This window comes from Pseudonaja textilis, chromosome 2 (genome assembly GCF_049901715.1).
Source record: "Pseudonaja textilis isolate UNSWEBS1 chromosome 2, rPseTex1.2, whole genome shotgun sequence".
NCBI classification, from domain to species: domain Eukaryota; kingdom Metazoa; phylum Chordata; class Lepidosauria; order Squamata; family Elapidae; genus Pseudonaja; species Pseudonaja textilis.
In genome coordinates this window covers 222,915,963-222,941,262 of record NC_141991.1, presented here as the reverse complement: position 1 = coordinate 222,941,262, position 25,300 = coordinate 222,915,963, and the positions used below count along the sequence as shown (strand labels likewise).

At 35.9% G+C, this 25,300-nt stretch overlaps 2 protein-coding genes across 2 annotated transcripts in view; one reads left to right on the top strand and one right to left on the bottom strand.

The window, feature by feature from the left end:
* Nucleotides 1–184: 184 nt before the first annotated feature.
* Nucleotides 185–8,333, top strand: ZCCHC9 (zinc finger CCHC-type containing 9). Its single transcript, XM_026718624.2, has 6 exons — nucleotides 185–513; nucleotides 3,331–3,708; nucleotides 5,243–5,393; nucleotides 5,542–5,634; nucleotides 6,727–6,795; nucleotides 7,858–8,333. Exons 2-6 carry the CDS (start codon nucleotides 3,349–3,351, stop codon nucleotides 7,974–7,976), a joined length of 792 nt encoding a protein of 263 aa, XP_026574409.2. The 5' UTR covers nucleotides 185–513; nucleotides 3,331–3,348; the 3' UTR covers nucleotides 7,977–8,333.
* A 36-nt stretch (nucleotides 8,334–8,369) lies between these two features.
* The window catches only part of ACOT12 (acyl-CoA thioesterase 12), a 32,307-nt gene continuing 15,376 nt past the window's right edge, over nucleotides 8,370–25,300 (bottom strand). Inside the window, exons 7-15 of the mRNA XM_087927087.1 lie at nucleotides 24,442–24,561; nucleotides 21,761–21,908; nucleotides 21,231–21,286; nucleotides 20,619–20,682; nucleotides 19,592–19,675; nucleotides 14,227–14,360; nucleotides 12,738–12,869; nucleotides 9,732–9,858; nucleotides 8,370–8,910 (exon numbers count right to left, since the gene is read on the bottom strand). Coding sequence (XP_087783213.1) covers nucleotides 8,767–8,910; nucleotides 9,732–9,858; nucleotides 12,738–12,869; nucleotides 14,227–14,360; nucleotides 19,592–19,675; nucleotides 20,619–20,682; nucleotides 21,231–21,286; nucleotides 21,761–21,908; nucleotides 24,442–24,561 — 1,009 coding nt within the window. The 3' untranslated portion in view covers nucleotides 8,370–8,766. The remainder of the gene's footprint in view (nucleotides 8,911–9,731; nucleotides 9,859–12,737; nucleotides 12,870–14,226; nucleotides 14,361–19,591; nucleotides 19,676–20,618; nucleotides 20,683–21,230; nucleotides 21,287–21,760; nucleotides 21,909–24,441; nucleotides 24,562–25,300) is intronic.

The following is a 25,300-nucleotide window of genomic DNA, read 5'->3' as shown; positions in this document are numbered from 1 at the left end:
ATAACTGCATAAATGTCAGTTTATGGTACAATATTTGTAATTGTGAACTGACAGGAGTCGGTGGATCTAGAGAACAGGATCCCTGCTTTCCCATCCTTAGGAGATATTCATTTTTACGCATTAAACACGCCTTAAGTCCCTTTGATTCCGCCCTTGCTTGGCAACGTCATAAAAGTGCTGCCTCATTCACCTCCCGGAAGAACGATGCCCAGATGTGGACTTTTTTTTTCTTTTTCTGGCCGCTCTTTCCTTTACAGGCTGTAGTTTTCGAATGTTCTGGAGGCGTTTTGTCGCATTGGTCCCCCGCACTTTCTGTTCTCCGTGCGCAACTGCGTGGTGCGGAAAACACCTTCCGGACAGTCAGATAAGCTGGGCGGAAGATAAGGTGGAGTTACTCCTTATAATCTGGATCAACCTAAATTCTGGGGACTTCGGCGAACGAGTTTCAGGAAGCTCCGCTGGCATTCCTCGGCTTCCCCGGAAAGTTTGGGCTCATTTCATCGGTAACTATAGGTAGGCTGTGAAAATCTTCGCTGTGAAATCCTGTAGAGCAACTACGAGGTCCCCGGGACAAGAGCCAGGAGCCTCTGATCACGTGTTACTCTTTCCAACCTGAGAGAATCACCAGATGTGTCGGGACACCCAGAAATCCCATCCAGAATTCCGGTACTGACTGGAAGTTTGGAGAGTTTTCATAGAGCACATCTGGAGAAGCAACGGTTTCAGGAAGGCATGTCATTTCTCACCTCAAAAACGGGTTGCTGGTACCAGAACTTAGTTTCCAAAGCTGCCCTTCACGAAGATTTGCACCTATAAGTTTTCTTTTTAAAGTGTTACAATGGAATTTTTTGTAAAGTTTTTGGGGAGCTCCCAATATTCACTGAATGGCCAACTGCAACTTTTCTTTCAAAAAGCTGTGTGCTTTTGCTGAGGGCAGTATGTAAAGTTCCATGTGTTATGCATGTCAAATCCCTTCAGCCCTACCCAAGCTATACGATTAATAATATAGGATGATGGGAGTTAGAGTCAACATTGGTAAGGCAACAAACTGTTCAACTCTGGCCTACAAGGTTTTAACTATTTTCAGAGGAATTTTCAGATGTTTAGAATGAGTGAGCCTCTGCTTCCTTTCTCACTTGGTGATATAGTTACAAAATTGGACATGTGCCATTATGAAAAAAGTACACAGGCAGCAGTTCTCCCTGGAGGGATGCATATAATTTACCAGTTAACTACTTGCCTTCCATCTTAGTTTGGTGAATATTATGGTTAAATATGGAGCAGCTATCATTAAGTACAAATACCATCTCTGCCAAGAAATGTGTATGTGGTTAGGGGTATTCCTTTACTCAGAAATTCTAGTCCAGGGGTGTCATACTTGCAACAACGTGTCATCTCACGAAGTATCGCAACTTTTTTCCTAAACCAGGGGTGGGCATGGCCAGCATGTGACATATCCAGCCCACGGGCTGCGAGTTTGACACCCCTGTCCTAGTCTGACCAGTTTGTGGACTGGGCTTTAGGATTAATCATTCTTTCTTTGGATTCTGGTTTTTTAATATTTGAAGAACCATTAATGAAACTTTTTACAGTATCTATTCCCATGAGGAAAACTTGTTTTCCTTTTGGGGAGAAACTAATGACGGAGAACATTACCAAGAAGAAGAAAAATGCAGAGCAGTTCTTTTAACTATAATTGAGAGCTGCCTATCTTGTTGGATTGCACTAAATCAAAAGATGGCATCATCTGTTTATCCATTTTAAAAAGTAGTGTAACCCTGCTCTATCAGCAGCGTTTTCATCTTACAAATTCACACACAGAATTATAGCTGCTGTTCGTTATTCTTTCTCTCTCTGAGCTGCTCAGGTACTTCCATACAGATAAAAACTTTGGCAATTGCTAGAAACAGCTGGTTTCTGATAGGCCAATCAGCCAGTACGCCAATTGGTTAGAATCTGGCCCTTTGAACTAAGAACAGGAAGAAGTGGGAGGGAAGAACTGGAGGAAAAAGACCTATTGGCGGAAAAAAGGACTCACATGGAGTAGGGAAGCAGAGGGTCACACTGTTAAGGCTGTGGACACCTTCGGAGAGAGATGTTGTTCCTAGAGAGAACTGTTACATCCTGGGCTATGGACTCCTGATCCAGTTGCTGTTTCCTGATTTATCACCTCTGTCTAGAGGAATGGGCCCCATAAACATCTTGCCAAGTCTGCAGAGGAAGCGCCCAGAAGGAAGTCGGTAGGATTGGCCATTTGATCATGAAACACTTTCTCTGATTTATTTGTGTCTTCTACCTGAGAGCTCTAACACAAGTTTTGAGCCCGTACATTGGCTGCTACTTAACCACTGACCAGTAGGTAGGGAGAGATTGTGCCTTGGTTCGGTCCTTTAGCATTAGAGACATTAGAACACTCAATCTAAGTGATATTACCTAACATAAACAGTAATTTCTTACTGTGTTAATTATATTCACTGTATTTTGCTGTGTTATTGATTGTATACTCACTGCCCCAGTATTTGTTGCTATTACCTGCAATTCTACTACCTAATATTATTTTATTCTAAGGGCTATTACTTTAAAGTCGCACAAATCTCACAAGGTTTATCGGTGTGTTTGGTGAGGCAGGCTGGTCATCTGAGAAGAGGAACAGACAGTTCTCATCTTCAGGGGCTCCTTTGGGGGTGAAGCACCTTAACAGTTTTTATTATCAGAGACCTAATTGAGTTCCAAACTGGACTGAGCCCTTTCCTCAGTCTGTTATACTACATATGGCCTTTGTGCTAAAAGGCATAGAGTATTTCTTGGTGGAACAAGCTCCACATACCTGCTATAATGTATTTAAAGTTATAAACCAAAGGATTTTCCCACCATTTTCCATAACAATAGGTCTGGAGCCTTGCAGTCTATGCCGTTTAGAAAGCTCTGGTTCCCCATGACCATCATGCTCTACAAAGCATCTGCTACATTTTTGCTACTTTTGGAATGAAATGTACAGTAAAATTTGTGACACGTTATGTGCTTCTATAATTAAGTGTTAGAAACTTTTCCTGCTATTGGCTCACAATTACTTTCATTTTCCTCATACAGTGATCAGATGATTGTTACCTCATTGATTAAATATTGAGATGCTATGTCAAAATTCCTCTGCAAATTAAAAACAGATAATCAGGAAGTATTATAGAATAGCCTGCTGCCTTTTGCTAGTATAAGATTTTGAAGGAAGAAATACAGTAAATCATGGTTTTCATAACCTGATATTTTTATGCACTTATGACTATTATAATCAGATTGAATTTATCAATGGCAGTAAACATGTGGATTTTGTAGGAACATTTGGATGAAGCCATGACAAGATTTGCTCGAGCAAGGGTCACACATAACAAGAAGGCCCTAGATGCAACACCATGGGATGATCTGAAAAATGGGGCTGCTGGAACCGTACAAACAAATAAAAAGCAGAGCTCTTCAGATATATTTTCTTTAAAGAACAACCAGTTGAAAAAGAAGAATAAGAAGAAAAAGGACTACCTGAATGAAGATGTCAATGGCTTTATGGAATACTTAAAACAGAACTCACAAATGTTGCACAATGGACAGTTGATCGATAGTCATCAGGCAAAAGAAGAAATAGCAACAGCTTTGAAAAAGGACAAGCGGCGAGAACAGAGGAGAGTGAAGCGCCAAGAAATTAAGAAGAATATAATGGTAAGATATTCTCGTTTTTCTTTTTTTTCCACTGTGTAATACTTTCTTAAAGTGCAAATAGGGACTGCAGCCAATGGAGATTGAATAAAAACAATTTACTGGTTTTTTCCCCAGTTGGATATTTTTCAAGAATATTACATGTTGTTTCTAAAAAATAACCTGCTCTGAACAATTGGCACATAAAATTGTTAATTTGGCACTTATATTCTCTAAGCTGATTTTATGTTTTCTACCATAGGCTGAGTCTACAGGAGGCTTTTATTTGTAAAAGTACAAAATGATAAATTCAGTCTAGTTTCAAGCATGAACAGTTGTGTCCCACTCTATCTAGCAAGTCTTTTCTGACTGATAAAAATAAATTGCCATAGCCTGACAGTAACTTTGCTTAATCGTCTAACTTTTATTTGTTGTTTCATCTTTGTGAGGATACATCAGGGCCAGACAGAGTGCAAGAAGATGGAGCAGTACTGGAAAGAAAAAAATGTGTTCAGTATTGATTGTTGATTGCATGCCATCAAGTTGCTGTTGACTCTTAGTGACCACATACAGATTTTCTCCATGATGATCTTTACCTAACATTGACCCATCATCACTGTGAGTCAGTCCACAATGCTGATGGTTGTCATTTTTTTCCTTCCACCTTTCCCAGCATTAGCCTTTTCTAGAGTGGAATCTTTGCCTAATGTGTACAAAGTAGGGCTAATTTGACCCTAATCATTTGTGCCTTAAGTGTGAACTCAGGTTTATTTGTTCAGTGGTGCATTGGTTTACTCAATATTGTTTAATATGCAGTTTCTATGTTCTGTAAGAAATTCACAGTAGCAGATGGTCATAAGAAAGTTCTTATACAGAAATGAGTTAAACCAGAGACACGTGTATATTAGTCCACGAAATTTGTTAAAATCTTACCTGTAGCCTCTAAAGACTTTCACAAGCTATAACCAGATTGTAATTTTTAATGGAAGGGAAAACTTTTAAATAAACTAATCACATTGAATATATTTAATTTTAATGACATTTAAATAATATGTAATCAATGTTATTTTTTTTTGTTCTGGCCTACTCATTACTATGTCTAATTTTACCTTTAGTGTTAGATAAATGCAGAGTTATATTCTGGAACTTTTACCATTCTGTTCAAATATATATGATTGTAGGATGTTTTTCTTGCAAAATGATGTTGGATTATATGTTAATTATATGATCAGGTGAGATAAATAGCTTTTCACTTCAACTAATCTTAATTTCAGAGTAAGGGTTAAATTACAAGAAGAATTTTTTTAATAAAATGCAAATGTAATTAGTGTGGAAGTGAATAGTAATGGATTCAGAGTGCTGTGAAGAGGAAGTCTTCTGAAAAAAATATCGTTTCTCTGAAGCATTTCTATTCGGAGGGTATCTGATTATATATATATGTGTGGTTCCCACTTATAATATGTCATGGTAAGTTTAGGTTGAAAAGTGGCTAGTGTAAAAAGATATTGCTTTAAGTCCATAACGAATTCACATGGTAATTCTCCTTGTACCGTCGAAGGTATGCTTCCACTGTCGAAAACCAGGCCACGGGGTTGCAGATTGTCCAGCTGTCCTTGAAAGCCAAGACATGGGAACCGGAATTTGTTACCGATGTGGCTCCACTGAACATGAAATTAACAAATGCAAAGCAAAAATAGATCCAGCTCTTGGTATGTATAATAACTGTGGTTCTCAGCACAATAAATGCCACCAATTATGAGGGTAATATTGATTTAAATATTCCATGTTAGGATTATGATGATTTACAAAATCTTAATGTATTTCCTTCATGACACAAACTATATGAATTTCTTTCAGGAGAATTTCCATATGCAAAATGCTTTATTTGTGGGGAAACGGGCCATCTCTCAAAGTCATGTCCTGATAATCCTAAAGGACTTTATGCTGAAGGTAAGGCCAATTCCCCTCTCCCCTGAAATCCCATTGTTTTTTGTTTTTTTAAAATAGATCGTTGACATGCTTCAGAATATTTTTCTTATCTTGACACTTTGGGTGAATGCAATTGCTTTATCAAGGAATAGGTTGTGTAAATCTCCTTTTTTAAATAAATTCTACAAATTCTCTTGAAAAATTCTGCAAGAAAATACTTTATACCATTATTTTACACAGTAGCAACATCCAATGATCTTTGCTGTGTTCTATTCCAAAAAAACCCCACACCACAGTATCCTCTTTCAAGATTAGAACATAAATGTAGGTTTTATTTATCTTTTCAAATTAAAATCATGTAATCTGCAGCAACAGGAAAAGTTTTGAAATTATCTTAATATAGTTGGAGAGTTAGAGGTTCACATCTGTATATTATTTTATTGTGCTTACTTAGTGCATCTTTTACCATATATTTAAATAATACGTGCTGGACATGTTTGACAAGTTTCAGTAAAGACAATACAAGGTAAATAATTTAAGTGAACTTTCAGTAGTACATTCTATTTATATTATATAGATTTTCCAGGAATGGAAACATTATAATGGGTGTTAGAACAGTAATTGACAAAGCAATCCTGGGATGATTGTTTAACTTATATCTTTAGAATGTCAGAAATTTATCAGAATTTAAATAGGATAAATATAGTGAATTTGCATTTCCTTTATCCAATTTATCCAACTTTTTTCTTAAAGTAGAATACATTGTAATTTTCATTGGCAGATACATTAAAAAAAAAACAACCATTCTCCCCATTGCATTTATGTTTCATTAAAATAAATAAATGAACATGTCTATGGAGATTCTCAGTCATCCAGGTCATGGTTGTCCCAAAGATGCTTTTTCAAGAGAAAAATGGACTTTCTGTTTTTTCTTTGAAGATGTTTCTGAACTTCAGAAGCTTCTTGGATGAGAAGTGAAACATCTTCAAAGAAAAAACAGAAAATCCATTTATCTCTTGAAAAAGCACCTTTGGTACAAAATTAACATACATGGCACAGTGTAATTCATATATATTGCATTAAATTCAGTTGTTGATATTTATGCTTTCATAGGAGGATCTTGTCGGATTTGTGGATCTGTGGAGCACTTTAAAAGAGACTGTCCAGAAAATCAAAACTCAGGTAGAAACTTAGAATTTCTGTTTGTTAAGAAGGCAGAGTTATATGTAGAGAGCTTTCTGTAATGAACTCCGGCTAGATAATTACAGAAGTCACTGAACCATCCTTGTTTCAGATTGTATTGTTTAATATGTTACTCAAAATTATTCAATTTTTAACAGGTCACTTGATATCTATTCTATTTAAATATGTTCCAAGACATATCACCTGTTACAGCTGGAAAACAACACTTGTTCTCCATATATACAGGTAGCCCTCAACTTACAACATTCATTTAGTGACCATTCAAAGATATAACACTAAAGAGTGACTTATGACTGTTTTTCACTCATGACCGTTGCAACATCTCCATGGTTAGGTGATCAACATTCAGATGGTTGGCAACTGACTCAGATTTATGATGGTTGCAGTGTCCTTGGGTCATGTGATCATCTTTTGTGATGTCTGACAAAGTCAATGGAAAAGCCATATTCAATTAACAACCATGTTACTAACTTTACAAGTGCAGTGATTCACTTGAACAACTGTGGCAAGAAAGATAATAAAACCGGGCAAACTTCACTGAACAACTGTCTCACTTAGCAATAGAAATTTTGGGATTAATTGTGGTTGTAAGTTGAGGACTACATATATGTGTGTGTGTGTGTGTGTGTGTGTGTGTATAGTTGGAACTGAGGAATTTCAGAAGTGCAATATCATGTTCATAGTAATAGTATCATGAAACTGATTAGCCACGCATTGTGGAATTCTTGTTGCAAATTTTTGGAGGAGTCATCTACATCAGATTTATTTTTGAATAGAAAGAATAAAGTTGGAATAAAATAAATAACATTGTAGATTTTGGTGTATCAATTGTGTGTAAAAGCTGGAAATGTTAGAAAGTATCAATACTAACTGATATTTTTAATCAACTTGAATTCTTAGAAGGCTTATTATAATTTCATCTAACTTTAACATAAAGAAAATATGCAATCACTATTGCAGCAAATTACTGAACTGTATCCTGGAATGAAAGACAGTTGATTTATCATACATTTTTTTCGCCCCCCTCCCCCCCTTCCGTAGATCGAGCAGTAACTGTTGGTCGGTGGATGAAAGGAATGAGTGCAGATTATCAAGAAGTTCTAGAAAATCCTGGACCACAAAAAGGAAAACCAAAAGTACCTAAGATTGTTAACTTTTGACCACTCTTCTTCTTTATAACTACTTCTCGATATATGACTTAAAATAAAAACTGTAAGCTTTTGGAGATCTCAAAATGACACATTGTCTTTTAAGTATTGATCTAGTGATAAAATCCACCCTAAATGGAAAGAGCCTGCGGAAGAATGAAAAGCCTTTAAATATGATATGCTAGAAATTGTTTAATTGGCCGATTAGTTTTGAACTGGAAGGAAATCTTTCCAAATATTACATAATCACTTGGCCAATTTAACCCAATTTAGACCACAACTGGAATTGGAATTTTGGTTGCTCATTATGCCATTAAGCGAATATTTGCTTATGAAAAATGCAATTTCTAAATAAGTGATGGCTCAGAATGTTGTATAGACTTCATTATATTGATCAGTCATTATAAAATTATAATTAATAGTCATTTTTATTAAAGCTAACATTTTTAAGTCTCCTAGTTCATTATACAGAACATGTGCTAAAGTGACCTGCACAGAAATACAGTTGCAAGATTGTGAAACATATATGGTCCGGACTGTCCTGATACACGTTATAATAAATAGCAGATTTAAGTTCATTTTAAAATAAACATTTGCATCTAAACTAATATTTAAAATGTAATAATATAATTGCATTTACAAGGGTTTTTGTAAAATTTAGAAGATGGTTAGATGTTAGCCTTGGGTGATACTGCAATTGTCATAGTGATGATTTCAAATAAGTAGATGGAAATTGCTTTGTTAGATTGAAACTTCACCTACCAAGTTTTCACTGATTTTTATCATTTTCAGTAATGGTGCATTAAATGTAACTCATTTTGCTGCTTTCTGATTCTAAGAACTGGATGCACATAGATGCGATATCTTCTATCGATGCCCATAGACAAGCAAGGTTTCCAGCAAAATAAGGCATAATATTATGTACACCATGGATGAAGACAGAAACCTTTAAAATATAGAAACAGTCATTGTGATTTAATCCATGCTATAACCAGCACTATCATTATCACACTGCACTAAATATGGATGATTCTAGTGACTTCTTTCTAAACACAACAGGCATATTTGTTTCAATCACTTCCTAAGGGCTCCATTATTTGTACACTGGTGTTCATTGGAAGGCCAAATGTAACTTTATGCTTAGATATGAAAGTTCACTGATGATCAAACAGAGGGTTTGGCCCACCTAATCTCAAAAGATTTTGTGAGATGAGAGAATGACTTTAAAATATGAAAAATTATATGGAAAGGAAATTTAAATATTTCTGCACCCCAAAAAACAACTTATTCACACAGATGCTACTATTAAGCTTTTAATTTGAAATGTTTTTCAAATTGCATCATCCCCTTTCTTTTGTAGCTTGTAAACTAATATATAAGTATCTCAAATATTTATGTAACAGTTCTAAAAATGATTAAAAGGAAATTTTTGAATGGTCTTCTATATAAAATCATGGAGATAATTTTAAAATAAAACATGATTGTGTGTCAAATACTATAAAAACCAAGTCTAATTCACAGTGGACTTGGTAAATATTTCTATCATAATCATCAAGAATATCTAAGGACATTTTGAAAAAACCCACAAATACTGGTGAGAAATAGACAGGAATTGTAAGTCCACTCAGCACTTTACTCTCTCCATTAGAATAATTTTTCTAGGTGAAAACAGAATCACAGCTACATGTGCTGTTGTCTTGAGTTAAATTATTTTTCTATCAATGAGGGAGGAAAAAAGGAAGAAACCAAAACTTATAAACCACTTACCAAAGAGGAATCGTCATGGGTGTGGATCAGGAATCCTGCACACTGGATTTCATTTTGGTGGTAGTTCTGATGAGCAGGCGAAGCAGCTGTTACAGCAATTGATTTCACCGCTATTATGTAAGGATCTCTACATTGAATAAATGTAGTGTGATTGTTAAGGACAAAAAAAAGTCAGTTTATAGCATGAAGGCAACAGCTAGTAATTTTAGTTAAGGCAAGATAAAGGTCTTTGCTTATGAAGCTGCACATTAAGTGGACAAAAGAATGATAGTTATAATGAGCATAGACTGGTAGCAAAGAGTGTTTTCCTAAAAACACCTACTGCTGCACAGGACTACATCTTGACAATTTGCAGCACTGAATAACTCTATAATGCATTACTAAAGAAATGATTAAATGAAGAATTAAGTATACAGTTGTAGCCCAAAGATTGGTTTGCTGGGATAGTAGCCCATGGCTCATCAGAATTCCAAAAGGAGGGATCAAGAATCTAAGAAACTCTAAGACATTCTATATATATAAACAAGGCTGTCTGCAATGCACATAAACACAGAGACACACACACACACACACACACACACACACACACAGAGAGAGAGATGTAAGAGTGGCACAGTGGCTAGAATGCAGCACTGCAGGCTATTTCTGATCACCAGGGGTGGGATTCAGCTGGTGTTACTACAGCTTTGGTGACTACGTTTTGTGCGCATCAGGCGGGCACGCATGTAACACACTTAAGCTATGCCACTCAGATAGCTGAAAAGCGCTGTGCGCAGCATTTGAAAAACCACTTATTTCCTGCTTTTTCAACCTCAGCTGTGCTGTGCTGTGCAAAGCAGCTGAGGTTGAAAAAGCAAGAAATAAAGGAGAGGTAAGAGCCCAGGAGGGTGGGCAGGCCAAACAGCAACAAACAGAACCGGTTCAGTTTCTGCTACTCTTCAGAGCTATCAGTTATATAGAACCGGGCAGAACCGGTAGCATCCCACCCCTGCCAGGTGCCAGTACTTTGACAGTTCGGGTCTCACAGGCTCAAGGTTGACTCAGCCTTCCATCCTTCCAGGGTGGATAAAGTGAGGACCCAGATTGTTGGGGGCAATATATTGACTCTGTAAACCACTTAGAAAGGGCTGTAACACACTGAAGCGGTATATAAGTCTAAGTGCTATTGCTATTGCGATATATACTGTCTGTGTGTGCATGTATGTGTATGTGTGTACACACAATGTTTTCTTAAGTTTTCGTGTGTACTTACATGTATGGTATTCAGCTTTGTTCGGGTATTTTCCCACGTCATTATAGTTGTGCTTTTAAAGTTGTAGCAACGTTTTGGCAGAATCTCATCTGCCCTCATCAGGCTTTTGTATTGTGTTCGTCTGTGAGTCGAACAGTCGAACATATATATATGTAGGTCGAGGTGTGTTCAGGTCTTTTCCTGTGTAAGATTAAGAGTATCTTGGCAATGTTTCAGCGAGGTCCCACTCACCATCCTCAGGCTGGTGCTTTTGGCTTTGTGCCAGTGCAAGCACTGTGTGATTGGAGCTGCCGTCTCTATAAATATTGGTGGTGGGGGCTGGTGTGCTGGGCTGGTTGGCTGCGCTGCTGCCTCTTGATTGGTTGATGGAGTTGATGTTGGTATAACGGGCTGTGTGATGCCCTTGTGAGTTTTGTTGTGGAGATATCCTGGATCTTGTGCTGTAATCTCTTGGGTCGTTTGTTTTGTAGTGATCTTTTTTACATTAGCCTCTCGTGTTTTAACGGCTTGGGTAATGGGTTGTGTGATGAGCTTGCGAGTTCTTTTGTTGTGGTATCCTGGGTCCTGCATTGTAATCTCCTGGGTCGTTTGTGTTTTGATCTCTTTTCCATTAGCCTCCTGTGTAGTAATGGCTTGGGTAATGGGTTGTGTGATGACCTTGTGAGATTTATTGCTGTGGTATCCTTGGCCTTGTGCTGTGATATCACAACATTTGCTGTGTTGCAACTTCTTGAGTTCTTGTGGTATAATTTCCTGAGTTTTCTAATGTGATGTCCTGAGTGGGTGGCTGTGATGTAGCATTCTGGGTTTTAGTCTGGCTTCGAGTTTGGGGTCTGGGTCTGTGTTCTTGACGTGTGTCAGCTTGTTTGGTTTTGGGGTCGGGGGTGCGACAGCTGGCGAAGCAGCTGTGGTCTGTTTTCTGGATGGTGGTTGTTCTTCATTTATAGGATGGGCTTGTGCCTGGGTCTGATGAGGGGGATTGGCGGTGGTGTCCCGTGTTGTTTTGGGTCCGGTGTTCATTTTCGTGGCTGGGACTCGTTTGTTGGTGAGGCCTAGCTTCCAGATGTCTGGTAGGCGGGAGGTATCGTCCCGTCTATTCATGTTATGGGGGTGTTTCTCTATCCCAATGGCTTACCTGCTTATTCTCTTGCTGGAGTGTTCAGTGTTGGATATTAATTTGGTTCCTTCGAAATTAATTTCATGTCCTGTGGCTTTAAGGTGCTGGAAGAGGGAGGAAGTATTTTCTTCTCTTCTGATTGCGTTTTTGTGTTCTGCCATGCGTGCATTTATTCTCCTGTTGGTTTGTCCAATGTATGTGGCTGGGCAATTGCTGCATGGTATTTCATAAACTCCTTGCTTTTCTAGCTGGATCTTGTCTTTGGGGTTTCTTAGGATGTTGGCTATTTTTTGGTCAGTGCCAAAGGCGGTCCTGGTATTGTGTTTGTGGAGATTATACCAACATTAACTCCATCAACCAATCAAGAGGCAGCAGCGCAGCCAACCAGCCCAGCACACCAGCCCCACCCCCAGTATTTATAGAGAGACGGCAGCTCCTATCACACACTGCTTGCACTAGCACGAATCCGAAAGCACCAGCCTGAGGATGGTGAGTGGGACCTCGCCGAAACGTCGCCAAGAAACTCTTAATCTTACACGGGAAAAGACCCGAACACACCTAGACCTACATACCTGTACCCGTGAAAATCTACGAAAATATACATATATATATAAAGATTTTCACATTTTATACTTACTCTGTATTAGAAGGTTTCCTTTGAGACACAAGAATTAAAAAATCTCTGGGTTTATTTCCGTTAGCTGATGCTGAGGATGTAATGTGGTATATTTTGTCCTCTTCAGTCACACACTCCATGACTCTACAATTTCTACAAGCATATAAGGGATATAGAAATGGAGTTTAGAGCTTTGGGTATCACTGATTACATAACAGACATTTTGTAACCTTTAGATTTCAATTGGTGAAAATCAGTTTTATTTCCGGTTACATGTGTTGAACCTACAGTCTTAGCCTTTTTTGTTTTTAAAGAAATAAGCATGAAAAACTAAAGAGATGTAATGTGGTATATTTTGTCCTCTTCAGTCACACACTCCACGACTCTACAATTTCTACAAGCATATAAGGGATATAGAAATGGAGTTTAGAGCTTTGGGTATCACTGATTACATAACAGACATTTTGTAACCTTTAGATTTCAATTGGTGAAAATCACTTTTATTTCCAGTTACATGTGTTGAACCTACAGTCTTAGCCTTTTTTGTTTTTAAAGAAATAAGCATGAAAAACTAAAGAGATTGTTTAACCAGTTCTGCTTTGTTTTATGCCTTATTTTGTTTATTTTTACTATTACTGGGCCTAACTGCTAGGCTGGTTAAGGAACTGTTGATTTCTTGCTGAAGTTTTAGATCAGGGCTGTCAAACTCACAGCTTGTGGGCCAGATGTGTCACGTGCTGGCCACACCCACACCCAGTTTAGTGGAAGGAGAAAGTTGTGAAATGTCACTTGACGATGCCATGACGACACGAATTTGACACCCGTTTTAGATGATGATGATGTACTTTTTTTTTTCTGTGCACTGCAAAGAATATTTTGGATCCTGAGTGTAAATTAAAAAAATACAATAAATGCCTGGGAGAGATCTCTCAAAACCCTGGGATCTAATTAATCTAGATCTGGAGACTTAAATTAATTCATGGTGGCCAGATGTTTCCTATCCCTTTACTTGCCTTGGACTGCCACTTAATGCATTTGAATGCAGTTACCTATTGAAGACAACACTCAGGCAAAATAGGAGTGGAAGAGCTCAACCCCTTCTCCACTATCTTATACTGTATGATCATTTTTTCAAGCTCCTGTTCCTTTTGGCTTGTTTGTGAATCCAAGCTCCTTTTAGCTTTATTGAATTTTATTTCTGCAGGCATTTGCTGCTTACATGCCCCATGAGGGATTACAGTCTAATATGTGTATCTATGTTTGCTAAAACTCCCTAAAATATATTTTGTCTTTTTTAGGTATGTCTATTTCTTTCATCACAAAATGTTTAGACTTAGATTGCTTTGTATTTCAAATTAAAATATCGCTATGATTTCACATACCACACTCAACCTTCTTTATTTCTATTCTCCTTAAACGAGTCCACATTATCGAAGATTTGTCAAAATGCCAGCTTTTTAAAAAACCAAGGCTGTAAAACTGATACTAAATGATACAAAATTATGCTTACAAGTAGTATTTAGTCCAATGCTTATGAAGTGAGAAGTTAGATAAAAGGAAGAATGCCAGTTTCGAAGGTATCTGTAGTTGCATTTCAACCTTGATTGACAGAGCATTTTCCTCCTCCAGAGTATACATTTTTGTCTAGGGGAAAATGTATTTTTAATGCTGAATTATGCTAAAGTTACAAATCAATTAGCGTTAAAAAGCAATCCCCAAATAAGTACATACCATTCCCTAAAAAGGATTAAGTCAAGTATCATACAACAATAAAATATAACATTGTGACATTTATTCAGCTTTTATAAAATATATATCTATATATCAGAACCAGATATATAGATTGAGGAATTGTGCAAAGAGAACAAATAAATAGAAAAATAGCATCCAGTGTGAAGTAGCAGTTTTACTTTGATAAAAGAAATGTTAACAATAGAAGGAATAGCATAGATATGGAGATGAAAATAAGATTTCTATTGGGAATAACCTCTTCATAATAATCTGACTAACCTTTAAAATAGTTTGCTGAAGACTTGCTTTGTATTCCCACTTATGAATAGGAATACAAACTTATCACCAATACCTTATTTTATATGAGGGAGAAACTAACAAAATGAAAAGGTTTTGTCAAAAGAAGATTTTCAAACTATATCATATATTAGCATGTTTGAATGCAAGTTTAAGGTGGATATGTTTTTTAAGATGTCCCTGTATACTTAGTTTTTAATAACAATAGCACACTGGGGAATTATGGAGTTGAAGTGCATAGATCTTTAAAGATGCAATGCTTCAGAAACTCTTGGAAATGAGTCTCTGGAATAAGCAACAATTCTGTCTTATCTGAATTCAGCTTCACCTTGTTCTTCCCCATCTACTCCCATCAGATATGAAGACACAGGCAAACTCTTTGAACATCCTAAGTGCCTCAGTGGTGTAGTGGTTAGAATGCAGTACTGCAGACTCCTTGCGGCTTGTGGTGCTTCGGTGCAGGCAGGAATCCGTGACTGTGCGCGGTCTCTGCCTGTGTTCACTGCCTGAGTGCCCCGAGCCATTTGGCTTCGGGGCTAAGCCACCTTTGTAGAAGGTGGTGAAGACTGGGGGGTTCTGGCAGGGACAAGAGACATCTCATCTCTCTTCCCTAGCCGGCTAAATCTCCCTCTCCGATGGCAGCTGAGCAGCGGTCTCTAATGGCCGCCACATAGAAGAGCTCAGCCGGAAAAAGAAAGTGCTGGAGGAGTTTGTGAAGAAGTGAAAGTGATTTTGCTGACCGGGACAAAGGAACAGTGAAAGTATCCTGGTATTTAACACCTACTAAAGACACATTGTTCCCAGACTGAGTAAGCAGTGAATGGATATTAAAGAGAAAACTTTTTTTCTTTTCACTCTCCTTCCAAACGGAACAGCTTTGAGAGAAATCGGAAAACCCGCATTGAAGGTATGCTAAATGCTAAAGACTATGCTAATGCCAAAGGGATATGGATTTCTAAATATTTAAAGATTTCTTTTGCTGTGAGTGGGAAGGGAGAGGAAAAAAAAATGAAGTAGAAGTTGAAAATAAGGAGCAGACTGCCTAGAATTTTAAAGAGCCATTTGAACATTAATAAGACTTCAAAAAGACATATTTTAATTGGAATTTTGTGATTTAATAGCAACCCCAGAAAAAGAAATGGAAGAAGGGAAAAAGTGCTAAATGAAATAGTCTATCTGGATTGTTTGGTGACTTTGCATCTTTTGGAAAAAAAATTTTCTTTGTTTAAAAACACTCGGGTGGTTGTTTTGGGAAAAATTTTTCCTCTTTATAATGGCATCACCCTTGGATGAATCTAAAACTGAATATCTAAAATATAAAAAGGAAGAACAAGACTGGAAAGATACTTTGGATATTCTTTTTCAATCTCTAGAAATGGCGGTGCATTCCTATGGAGAATTGATTGCGCAGCAGGATAATTGGGACAAAGAAGAAACTATTTTTGATGAACATGTGATTCTATTGGGGGAGAAGAAGGAAGAGGAAAAGGAAAAAGGGATTTTAAAACCTAAAAAACAACCAAAAAAGATAAAAATGAGTTGAAAGGTGGATATAAGGTTAGAAAACAACAGGAAGGGGGAAAGCAGAAGAAGAAAAGGGAGGTAGAGAGACAAAGGGGTAAAAAGGGTAAGGAAAAGAATAAGCAAGGGAGAAAGGAAGGGGTGAGAAGTCTCAATGATGGGAAGCAAGATTTAAAGAAACAACATTTATTTAGAGGCAATGGGTAAATTTAATTAAAAAAGGGATTCTGTAAGGTACATAAGATTCTGTTATTATAGGCATTTTTAGAATAAAATGTTTAAGATATAAATAAGTATTAATAGGTATGATTAAAATGATTTTGACAGGGGTACTAGCTATATTATATATTTATAAATTTGTTTCTTTGTTATTGTCGTTCTTTCTTTTTTCTTTTTCTCTTTATATAATATATTGTGTGACTTTAGGATGTGCTAAACAGAATCCCAATACAAGCTATGTGTGATATTAAGTATTATTAGGTTAGGGGAAAGAGTTAAAAGCGTCATACTCCAATTAGTGTACAGGAGAGGTTTTGTTTAAAGAGAAAAAATGAATGGATAGTTGAGAACAGACAAAGAATGATAAGTATTATGACTTGAACTGAGATAAGTAGAATAAAACTAAGAGAGTTAAAAAAAGGAAGAAGCTATATAGAAAATGGAAAACGGTAATAAGATATGGAATGATATATAAAAGGAACATGATTTTTGAAGGGGCGTCTGTACGATGAGTTTTAACCCGGGATCAAGCAACTTTCAGAAAAGATGTTTTATGTTTTTATGTTTTATGTCTTGTTTGTTTTTGTATTGGAAGAGAATAATGAAAATGTATAAGACAGATGGATATAAAAAATGTATACAATCTAAAGTTAAAGAGATATAATTTGAATAAATAGAAGGAAAGGAAGTAATAAAGAGAAGTTCGGGATAAGATATGAAGATGAATAGATAAGGTAAATATATATATCAAATTGTGTTTGTTTGGAAATGTGATAACTTGGAATAATTCTGTCTTTAAATAAGATGTTGTATTGGTTTTTTTAGAAAAAAAAATCTTATGTCATTATATTTTATGTTTTGTTTGTCTGTGTATTGTTTTGGAAAATCAATAAAATTTGTTTTAAAAAAAAGAATGCAGTACTGCAGGCTACTTCTGCAGACTGCTGGCTACCTGCAATTTGGCAGAATTCTGAATTGCAGAATAACAGATAATCAGAGTTGGAAGGGACCTTGTAGGTCATCTAGTCCAACCCCCCCTGCCCAAGCAGGAAATGGCAGTCCAATCTCTTCTTGAAAGTCTCAAGTGATGGCGCTCCCACCACTTCCGAGGGCAAGCTGCTCCCAGCTGTTTCACCAGGCTCAAGTTTGACTCATCCTGCCATCCTCCCGAGGTTGGTAAAATGAGGACCCAGACTGTTGGGGGCAATATGCTGACCCTGCAAACCGCTTAGAGAGGGCTGTAAAGCACTGTGAAGCAGTACATAAGTCTAAGTGCTGTGGAAGCTTAGAGGAAAGGAGAAGTATTGCTTCAGCATATACAAATACTAATGAACTTTTCCAACCACTTCATATAGGTATTAAATCACAGAAGAGTGAAGAACGGAACCTTCCTCCCTCTTGTGAAAATTTCTAGAGGGCTAATCAGATATCTCACAGTAGCACCTAAAAAACATTTCAGCAGATAATGCCCCTCCCCTGAAACTCTGAGCTCATTCAAGCACTCCAAAAGGATTATAGCATGAAAAGCCGCTGAGAGATGAATGAATACTAAACAGGGCCATACTGTTTCCATTAGAGCAGCCAAAACTATCTTTGTGCTTGGTTTAAATCCAGACATAAAATCGGCTTCCTTTAGGAACTCCTGGCATTGCAGTGCCTTTGTCACAAACTTGTCTCAATACAGAATGCAGAACTTTAGTTTACAATTGTTTTGTCTTTTAATGTGGTGGGAAGCCACATTAAGTGCTTAAAGAAGTGCTTCAAATACTTAAAGAAGAATTAATAATCTTGGGGATTATAAATAGAATGAAGTTTTATAAGCTAAAGCAGGTTATGATCTAATAGGCAAGAAATAGCACTAACCTGTTTTATTACTTTAATAGGTATCACAGAAATATTAAAGAAGCATCTTTAATATGTAACTTACATACTATTCATTTAATGGGCAAGAAATAATTTTCTTCCTTATACTGAATATAAGTTACATTATCTACTTATTCATTTTTTATGTTTAGTAATCATAGTGAACTTCTGGAAGACCCTTATTTAATTTTATTCTTACATATGAATCTCTGTAGTGAATACACTAGAACTATCTACTTCAGCTTGATCTCTCACACATGTGATACGTTGGGATTTCAAAATGCACTAGCCAAGAAGGACAGTATCTGCAACCTTAACACTTATCAAGAACATTAAATTGGGGGAAATTATTCTGAAAATTCTGATCAAAGTTCTGCCACTGCTTTCTGCAGATTTGGGGTCTTCTCTTTTAAGTTTACCTTCTACTAACTGGAAAGCTAATGAATATTTATTTTAGCTATTTTTTTTACTAAGACAATAAAACGTTTTATGTCCTATACTTAGCAAATAAAACAAACTATATAAATAAGACTAATGCGAATTGTAGTACAATATATCAACAATAATGTTTTTGTTGATTATTTTTAACATTTTTTAGTTTAATTCTACAAAAGTGAAAGTCTATAGCAACTCCATAACAGTTATATCTTACGGACTGCAAAGAAATTACCTTGCATTACCTCTATCTCAATTCCATTGTCTTACTATAAACATAAATAAATCCATGCATGTAGAGAGTATTTTCTATAGTTGCTGAAAGAATGTGATGTTTCTTGGTCACATCATTTTTCAGCCTTTATTATTCCTAACTGATAAATACTTAAAAGACACATTTTGAATGTTGAATAGTTAGCAATGATCATTCATGTTTTGGTTTGCATTATATTCTTGGTAAATGAATATGATGGGAAGGGGTACAGTTCTGTAATTCGATGGACAGCTTTACAGCTCTCCACAGAGTAAGAGACTGGGCAGAAGGAAGATAGTGGATCTTTTTTGTGGTTGAAAGAGACTTCATTGTCATCACCAAGAAAAATAGGAGAAAACAAAAAAGAATGATAAGGGAGAGAAAAGAGACTTGCCTGCTTCTGTAATGCATGTCAATTTGCAATACAAATCCTTTAGGTCATTTCCCATGAATTCAGTTATCTTTACTCCAAGTAAAAGGTGTTTTTTTAAAGAAACAGTTAAGACATCACACAATTCGTAAGACTACTATAAGAAAATACATGGATAGTACCTACATGATTTAGAGTCATACATATCTCCCATCCAGGCTTTGCTGCCAAGAAAGTCAATGCTGTAACATTGTTTTTGATTATGAGTAACTGAAATTTAAAACAGACAATAATTAATTGGAAGCCAATTATAAAATACAGATTTTTTTCCCTCTTTACTGTGCTGAGAAGGATAGAGATCTAGCTTGAGATCTTTTAAACGAAGAAGGCAATACAAATCTCTATCTGTAAATGTCTTATCGGTTTCTCTGATAAATTAAACACATATGTTGACAGGACATTCTTTAAGTTGCAATCTTGTTGATATATGACAGTGCCAAGCTAAAGAAGCCTGCAGTAAGTAATGGATGAAATCTGGACCCCCAAAATGTGGTCAGAATCATAGTTGACTGAATTCAATGCAATAGAGCTAATTTTAAAAAATATAGAATTGCCACCATCTGTACAGTTAGCACATTAGGAACATGTATAAAAAATCCTGACACTTCTCTGTATTACATGCCTCTGACGGAAGATTTTTCTTTCTATCACTTTCTCATAAAATCAGTCCTATAAAACATACCTGCTGTCATCTGTGCTATCAGCATTATATAAAACTTGTTAATTTTAAAACAATTCTGATAATAAGTAAACCAAGTTTGGTAGGTAGGACAGAAGAATATTACAAAAATGTAATACTGAGCACTAGATTTTTGATGTTTTTTTAAAAAAAATTAAATCATGATTCGCCAGCTTAGGGTTTCTAAAAACAGCTTCATTTTTCCTGCTTCTCAAGAATATGCCACCCCCGCCCCCTCCCCTTTTTTTACAAAAAGAAGATTTCTATGCCCTTAAAAATGCCCAAAATGGTGTGTGTGGTAAGAAAGGCAGAGACTTTCTAGCCCTGGAACTTCCTGTAACATCACTTCTACATCCCTTGCAGTTGAGGGCAAAATTTTAAAAATTGGTCCTAACTTTAAAAAGACTGCTCATCCTGCACTAAATGATCCAATTTACCTGAAAGATATCAATCTACAAATAATATAAATTGTACCTGGTTGCTAATGTTCCAGAAATCAGGTATGAAATTGGTTTCTTTCTTTAGGACAGCATATCTCCTGAAGGTAATATAAACAAATGGAAAGAAGGCCAAAAGTAAATTAAGGAAATACGTGGATTTCAAATAGCGTCCTACACTTCCACATAGGTTTAAACTACCCTAACCAAATATTTTTAAATTACTGTTTATAAATGTTAATTTTGTTTACAAATGTGATGAACAATCACTGTAATAACAATCAATGAAAAATACAGAACTGTGATTGCTAAAATGTACCTTGTGCTGATAACTAAATTCCAGCATTATCCTTTCAATACATTAGAATATTAAATCCAGCATGAAAGGTGAGGATAAGGCTCCCAGATTTTAATGAAGACAACTATCTGGTAAAACTGGAAGCATTACAAAACCGCAATAGGTATTTTGTTCCCTTTCACTTACAACCCCATACTCTGGAACATGTTCTTGAATGTTCTGCTCCAACATTCCAAAAATATTTTCCATGCAGCCTATCAGGAATATGCCTCAAACTGAACGTTTGTTTAATTTTTCATGAATCAATTAGTTATTTCTGGAGAACTGGGAAATAACAGTGATTCCATTTACCTGAATAATCGAATTTTCTTACGTGCAATAGCTCCATAGTACCTTCTTAAGCCATCCTCCAAATGAACAGAGCAGATAAACAAGGAATTAGCTATAATTAAGTGAACTTTTCTTTAAAAATATTAGTTAAATTAAATGTAATTATACTTAATTTTAAGAATAGCTAACAGGTCATGTAACAAACTGTGTGACATAAACATTAAAACAAAACAAAGCAAGGGATGAAAATAACTATTTGAATAAAATGTGTAAATAAACTATGAAGCACTCTGAAAAGTTTAAGACCACACTATAATTAATAAAGCAAAATTAATTAGCTCTTTTTCATTGACCTAAATGATTTTCCAAGTCAAATTTATCTAAAGCACTTTAGAGTAAATGCCTCACACAGAATTCAAATCAAAAAACCATTTAACAGTATAGCTTAATTTCCTCTGCTATTGTTGCAATTAAAAAAACCAGTAAAGAAATAATTTTGCTTTATCTAGTCATTATCTATTGTCTTCCTTTCCAGCTGAAAAAGAACTCACCTTGGTCGTGGAACTCATTCTGGGAATAAGAACATTTCCATGTTTATTTATAGCATTGAAAATAAGAAAGGCACTGTTAATATGCCGTGCTTGACCTTTGGCCCATTCCTCACAATTGTATGCTTCAACCCGAACTCCAACCTCAATACTGGAAAAAAAACAAACATTTACTTAGTTTAAAAATGGGATGAAATCTGCAGCAGGGATTTATTAGTCAATAGAGTGCAACAATCTTGTAACAACTGGTTGAAATAGGAAGTTTAAAGAGAGAATGAAAGAGAACATAGCATTATTTTTCAAATGCAAAGAAAGCAGAAGAAAGGACAAGTTAGAATAAGTTTCAGTTACAGGAGAATTGGTGTAGAATTTCTCATTCAGAGAAATGAGATGGTGGATCTTTTCAAACAGAAGGTTTTAGAAAGGCTCACTGGATTTCCTATTTCAAGGAAATGATTGGCTTAGATAACCTAACACATCAGGTTAGGTTCAAAATCAAGATTTAAAAACTTGATTAAAACAAGCCAGCTTAATTTGTAAATGGGAAAGAGCTATTGAAAATAACTGTGGGCTACAAAGGAATAGCTGATGTACCATGTAGCTGTTTGGAGACTAGCAGTGTGATCACAATGATGGAGCTGGCAGCTTCGCTGAGACCTGAAGATTTTGGAGGTGCTCACTCAACGTCCTTTAGAGCTGCAAAATTGGCAGCAGTGGATCTTTTCTGGCAGTGGATCCAATTTGTCAGAAGTGGATTTGTTGAGTTTTCAAAAGGCACGGAAGGGCCACACAAGGCAGCTTGGCAGGCTACCCGTGACCTGTGGATTGAATGTTGTGCAGGCCTGATGGAATGTGATGTGTGAAGTAATCATCCCAGCAATAGGTTGTTTGGATAAAAAAATAAGTTGTCGTATGATATGATATCATTCTCACTGAAGCTACTTTGGACTAAAATTGCACAGAATTTAAAATCTCTAATTCTAGAGTACTAAAGTAGAGTACTCTAAAGTACTAATTATTTGAATATGCTGAGGTATATTTGATGTAAATGGATATTTGCATTATCTTTCATTGTGCTTTGTTTGTATCTTTCCTTTTTGTTATTTTTCTTTTTTTTAAAAAACTTCCATGTAAATGGATTTTGTTATCTTAAAAATATATATATCAGAAAAAGAGACAGAAAAATTTGGTATAATAAGTAACAATTCCTGCAAATCTTTCTAACTATTGATTTCCTTCCCCCCAAAAAAAAACACTGAATCATTTTCAATTGACTGACAATAGTTCATTTAGTTACCATTCAAACTTACAACTGTACTGAAAAAAGTGACTTATGACCATTTTTTAGACTTACGACCTTAGCATTCTCATAATCATGTGATCAAAATTCAGATGCTTGGCAACTGGTTCATACTTATGACCGTTGCTATGTCCCAAGGTCATGTCATTCCCTTTTGCGAACTTCTGATGACCAAAGGCAAAACCAGATTCACTTAACAGCTAACTGTCGATTTAAGTAACTTTATCAACTGCAGTGATTCACTTAACTGTGGCAACAATGGTCATAAAATGGGACAAAACTTAATAAATGTCTCACTTAACAACAAAAAATTTGGGCTCAGTTGTGGTCATATGTCGAGGGCTACCTGAATATCAATTAAAATAATCCAAAAAGATTTGAATCTACAATTGTAAAATCTATTTCCTTTGGAGAATATTTCATGTTTTATAATATGTGAATACAGTATGTTTGGCTTCACAGTTATATAGTGACAAAGCTTCAATAATTTACACACCTCTTCAATCCTTTCTATATTTAGAAGCAGAATTAATTTTGCAAAATATGCACATTTACTTAACACCAGGAATTATTATTAGTGCAGAATACATTTAATCTATTTAATCTTTATACACAACCTTATCATTAGATGTTTATTAATATGAAGTTTATTTAATCAATGTCATTGTATAATATTCTAATCTGTGATATTATGTGCCTAGATAAATAAAAAAAATGCTATCTAAACAACTGCACAGCACATCAAATGTAAACATTAGGACCTGATACCAAATATATTCTGCATTATATCTTCTCTTATCATAGTCAGATTTGGTGATGTGCTGGATACTGCTGATAGTGTGTGTGTGTGTGTGTGTGTGTGTGTGTGTGTGTGGAATTGGATTGGACTTTAGGGAAATTTAGTCTGGTGTTTCTCAACCTTAGCAATTTTAAGATGTGTGTGAACTTCAACTCCTAGAATTCCCCAGCAATCATTCTGGGGTAATTTATGTTCCTTATGGATTGTTCTGAATTACCAGAACACGGGTACAAACTTGATCGCATCACTTGACGTACTGTGATGTTATCACAATGTTTTTGCTTTTGCAGAACAGGGGTGGGCGTGGCATGCATGTGACGCATCGGGCCTGCAGGCTGCTAGTTTGACAGGCCTGACCTAGATCCATTATATAAGGAAGACAGCCATACAAGTCCAATGAACAAATAAATATCCACAGAAGTCAAAATTGCTTTTTGAAGCCTTGACATTAAAGCATTCTGTACAACACAGTAAATGATTTAGATGGATGGATGGAGATATGCATACATGCATACATACATATATACGAGAGGGAGGGAGGAGGAGAGATATGAGTATTCATAATATAAAGATATGGTATTTTACCTTTTCTGAAAAGTATTATTAACTATAGCATTGAAAACAAGGCGGTCACCAACAGTTGAAGGTCCTCGGAATTTAAACATATCTACAGATTTCAGAGTTGGATGCACATGACATAGGCGGCTGAATCAAAGCAAACATAAAACACATCTTTTTTATGTCAATGCAACTTTATAAGATTTCTACATAAACACTGTGCAAAACTGAATTTAAAGTTTAAACTAGCTCTAAGAAAATTAATAAAATGTATTCAATGAGAAGTTGTGAAGTTGAAGAACTGTGTTTTAATATTCATATTTGGGAACAATCCTGTATATTTTTTATAGACATAAAATTACATTTTTTTCTTAAATTTTAAAGCAATCTCATAATTAGTCAATATTGCTTGGCTAATAAATCCAAAGGGATTTAATGAAGTTTTATTTGGGGCTGTTCCACATTTATCAATGTTAATTGAATCTTTTAGAAATGTTGAAAAAAAACTGTTGTGGCCTACAGTGATTTACATAAAAATAATTTTAAAAAATTGGCACAATGCCATAGAAGATGTTTTTTAATGCCCACAAAGAGACAGTCATATGGAAACAACAATGATATGGAAACTTCCCAAGCCAATGTAAGCAGTCCAGCTGGAAAAAGGATAGCAACTCTGGGATTTTCTTCTTCCAATACATACATTAACAGACTAGTTGTGGTTCCCATCTTCAAAAAAGGGAGAAAAAAAACAGACCTAGGAAACTATAGACCAATCAGCCTAACATCAATACCCGGGAAGATGCTGGAAAAGATAATAAAAAACAAATCTGCCAACATCTAGAAACAAGTAAAGTAATAACTAGTAGTCAGCACAGGTTTCTTAAAA

What these genes read in the sequence shown, in the direction of transcription:
- ZCCHC9 (XM_026718624.2), top strand. Translation starts at nt 3,349, where the DNA reads ATGACAAGATTTGCTCGAGCAAGGGTCACACATAACAAGAAGGCCCTA. An exon ending in AAAAATAGATCCAGCTCTTG is followed by an intron (nt 5,394 to 5,541) that starts GTATGTATAATA and finishes AATTTCTTTCAG; the next exon opens with GAGAATTTCCATATGCAAAA. An exon ending in TCCAGAAAATCAAAACTCAG is followed by an intron (nt 6,796 to 7,857) that starts GTAGAAACTTAG and finishes CCCCTTCCGTAG; the next exon opens with ATCGAGCAGTAACTGTTGGT.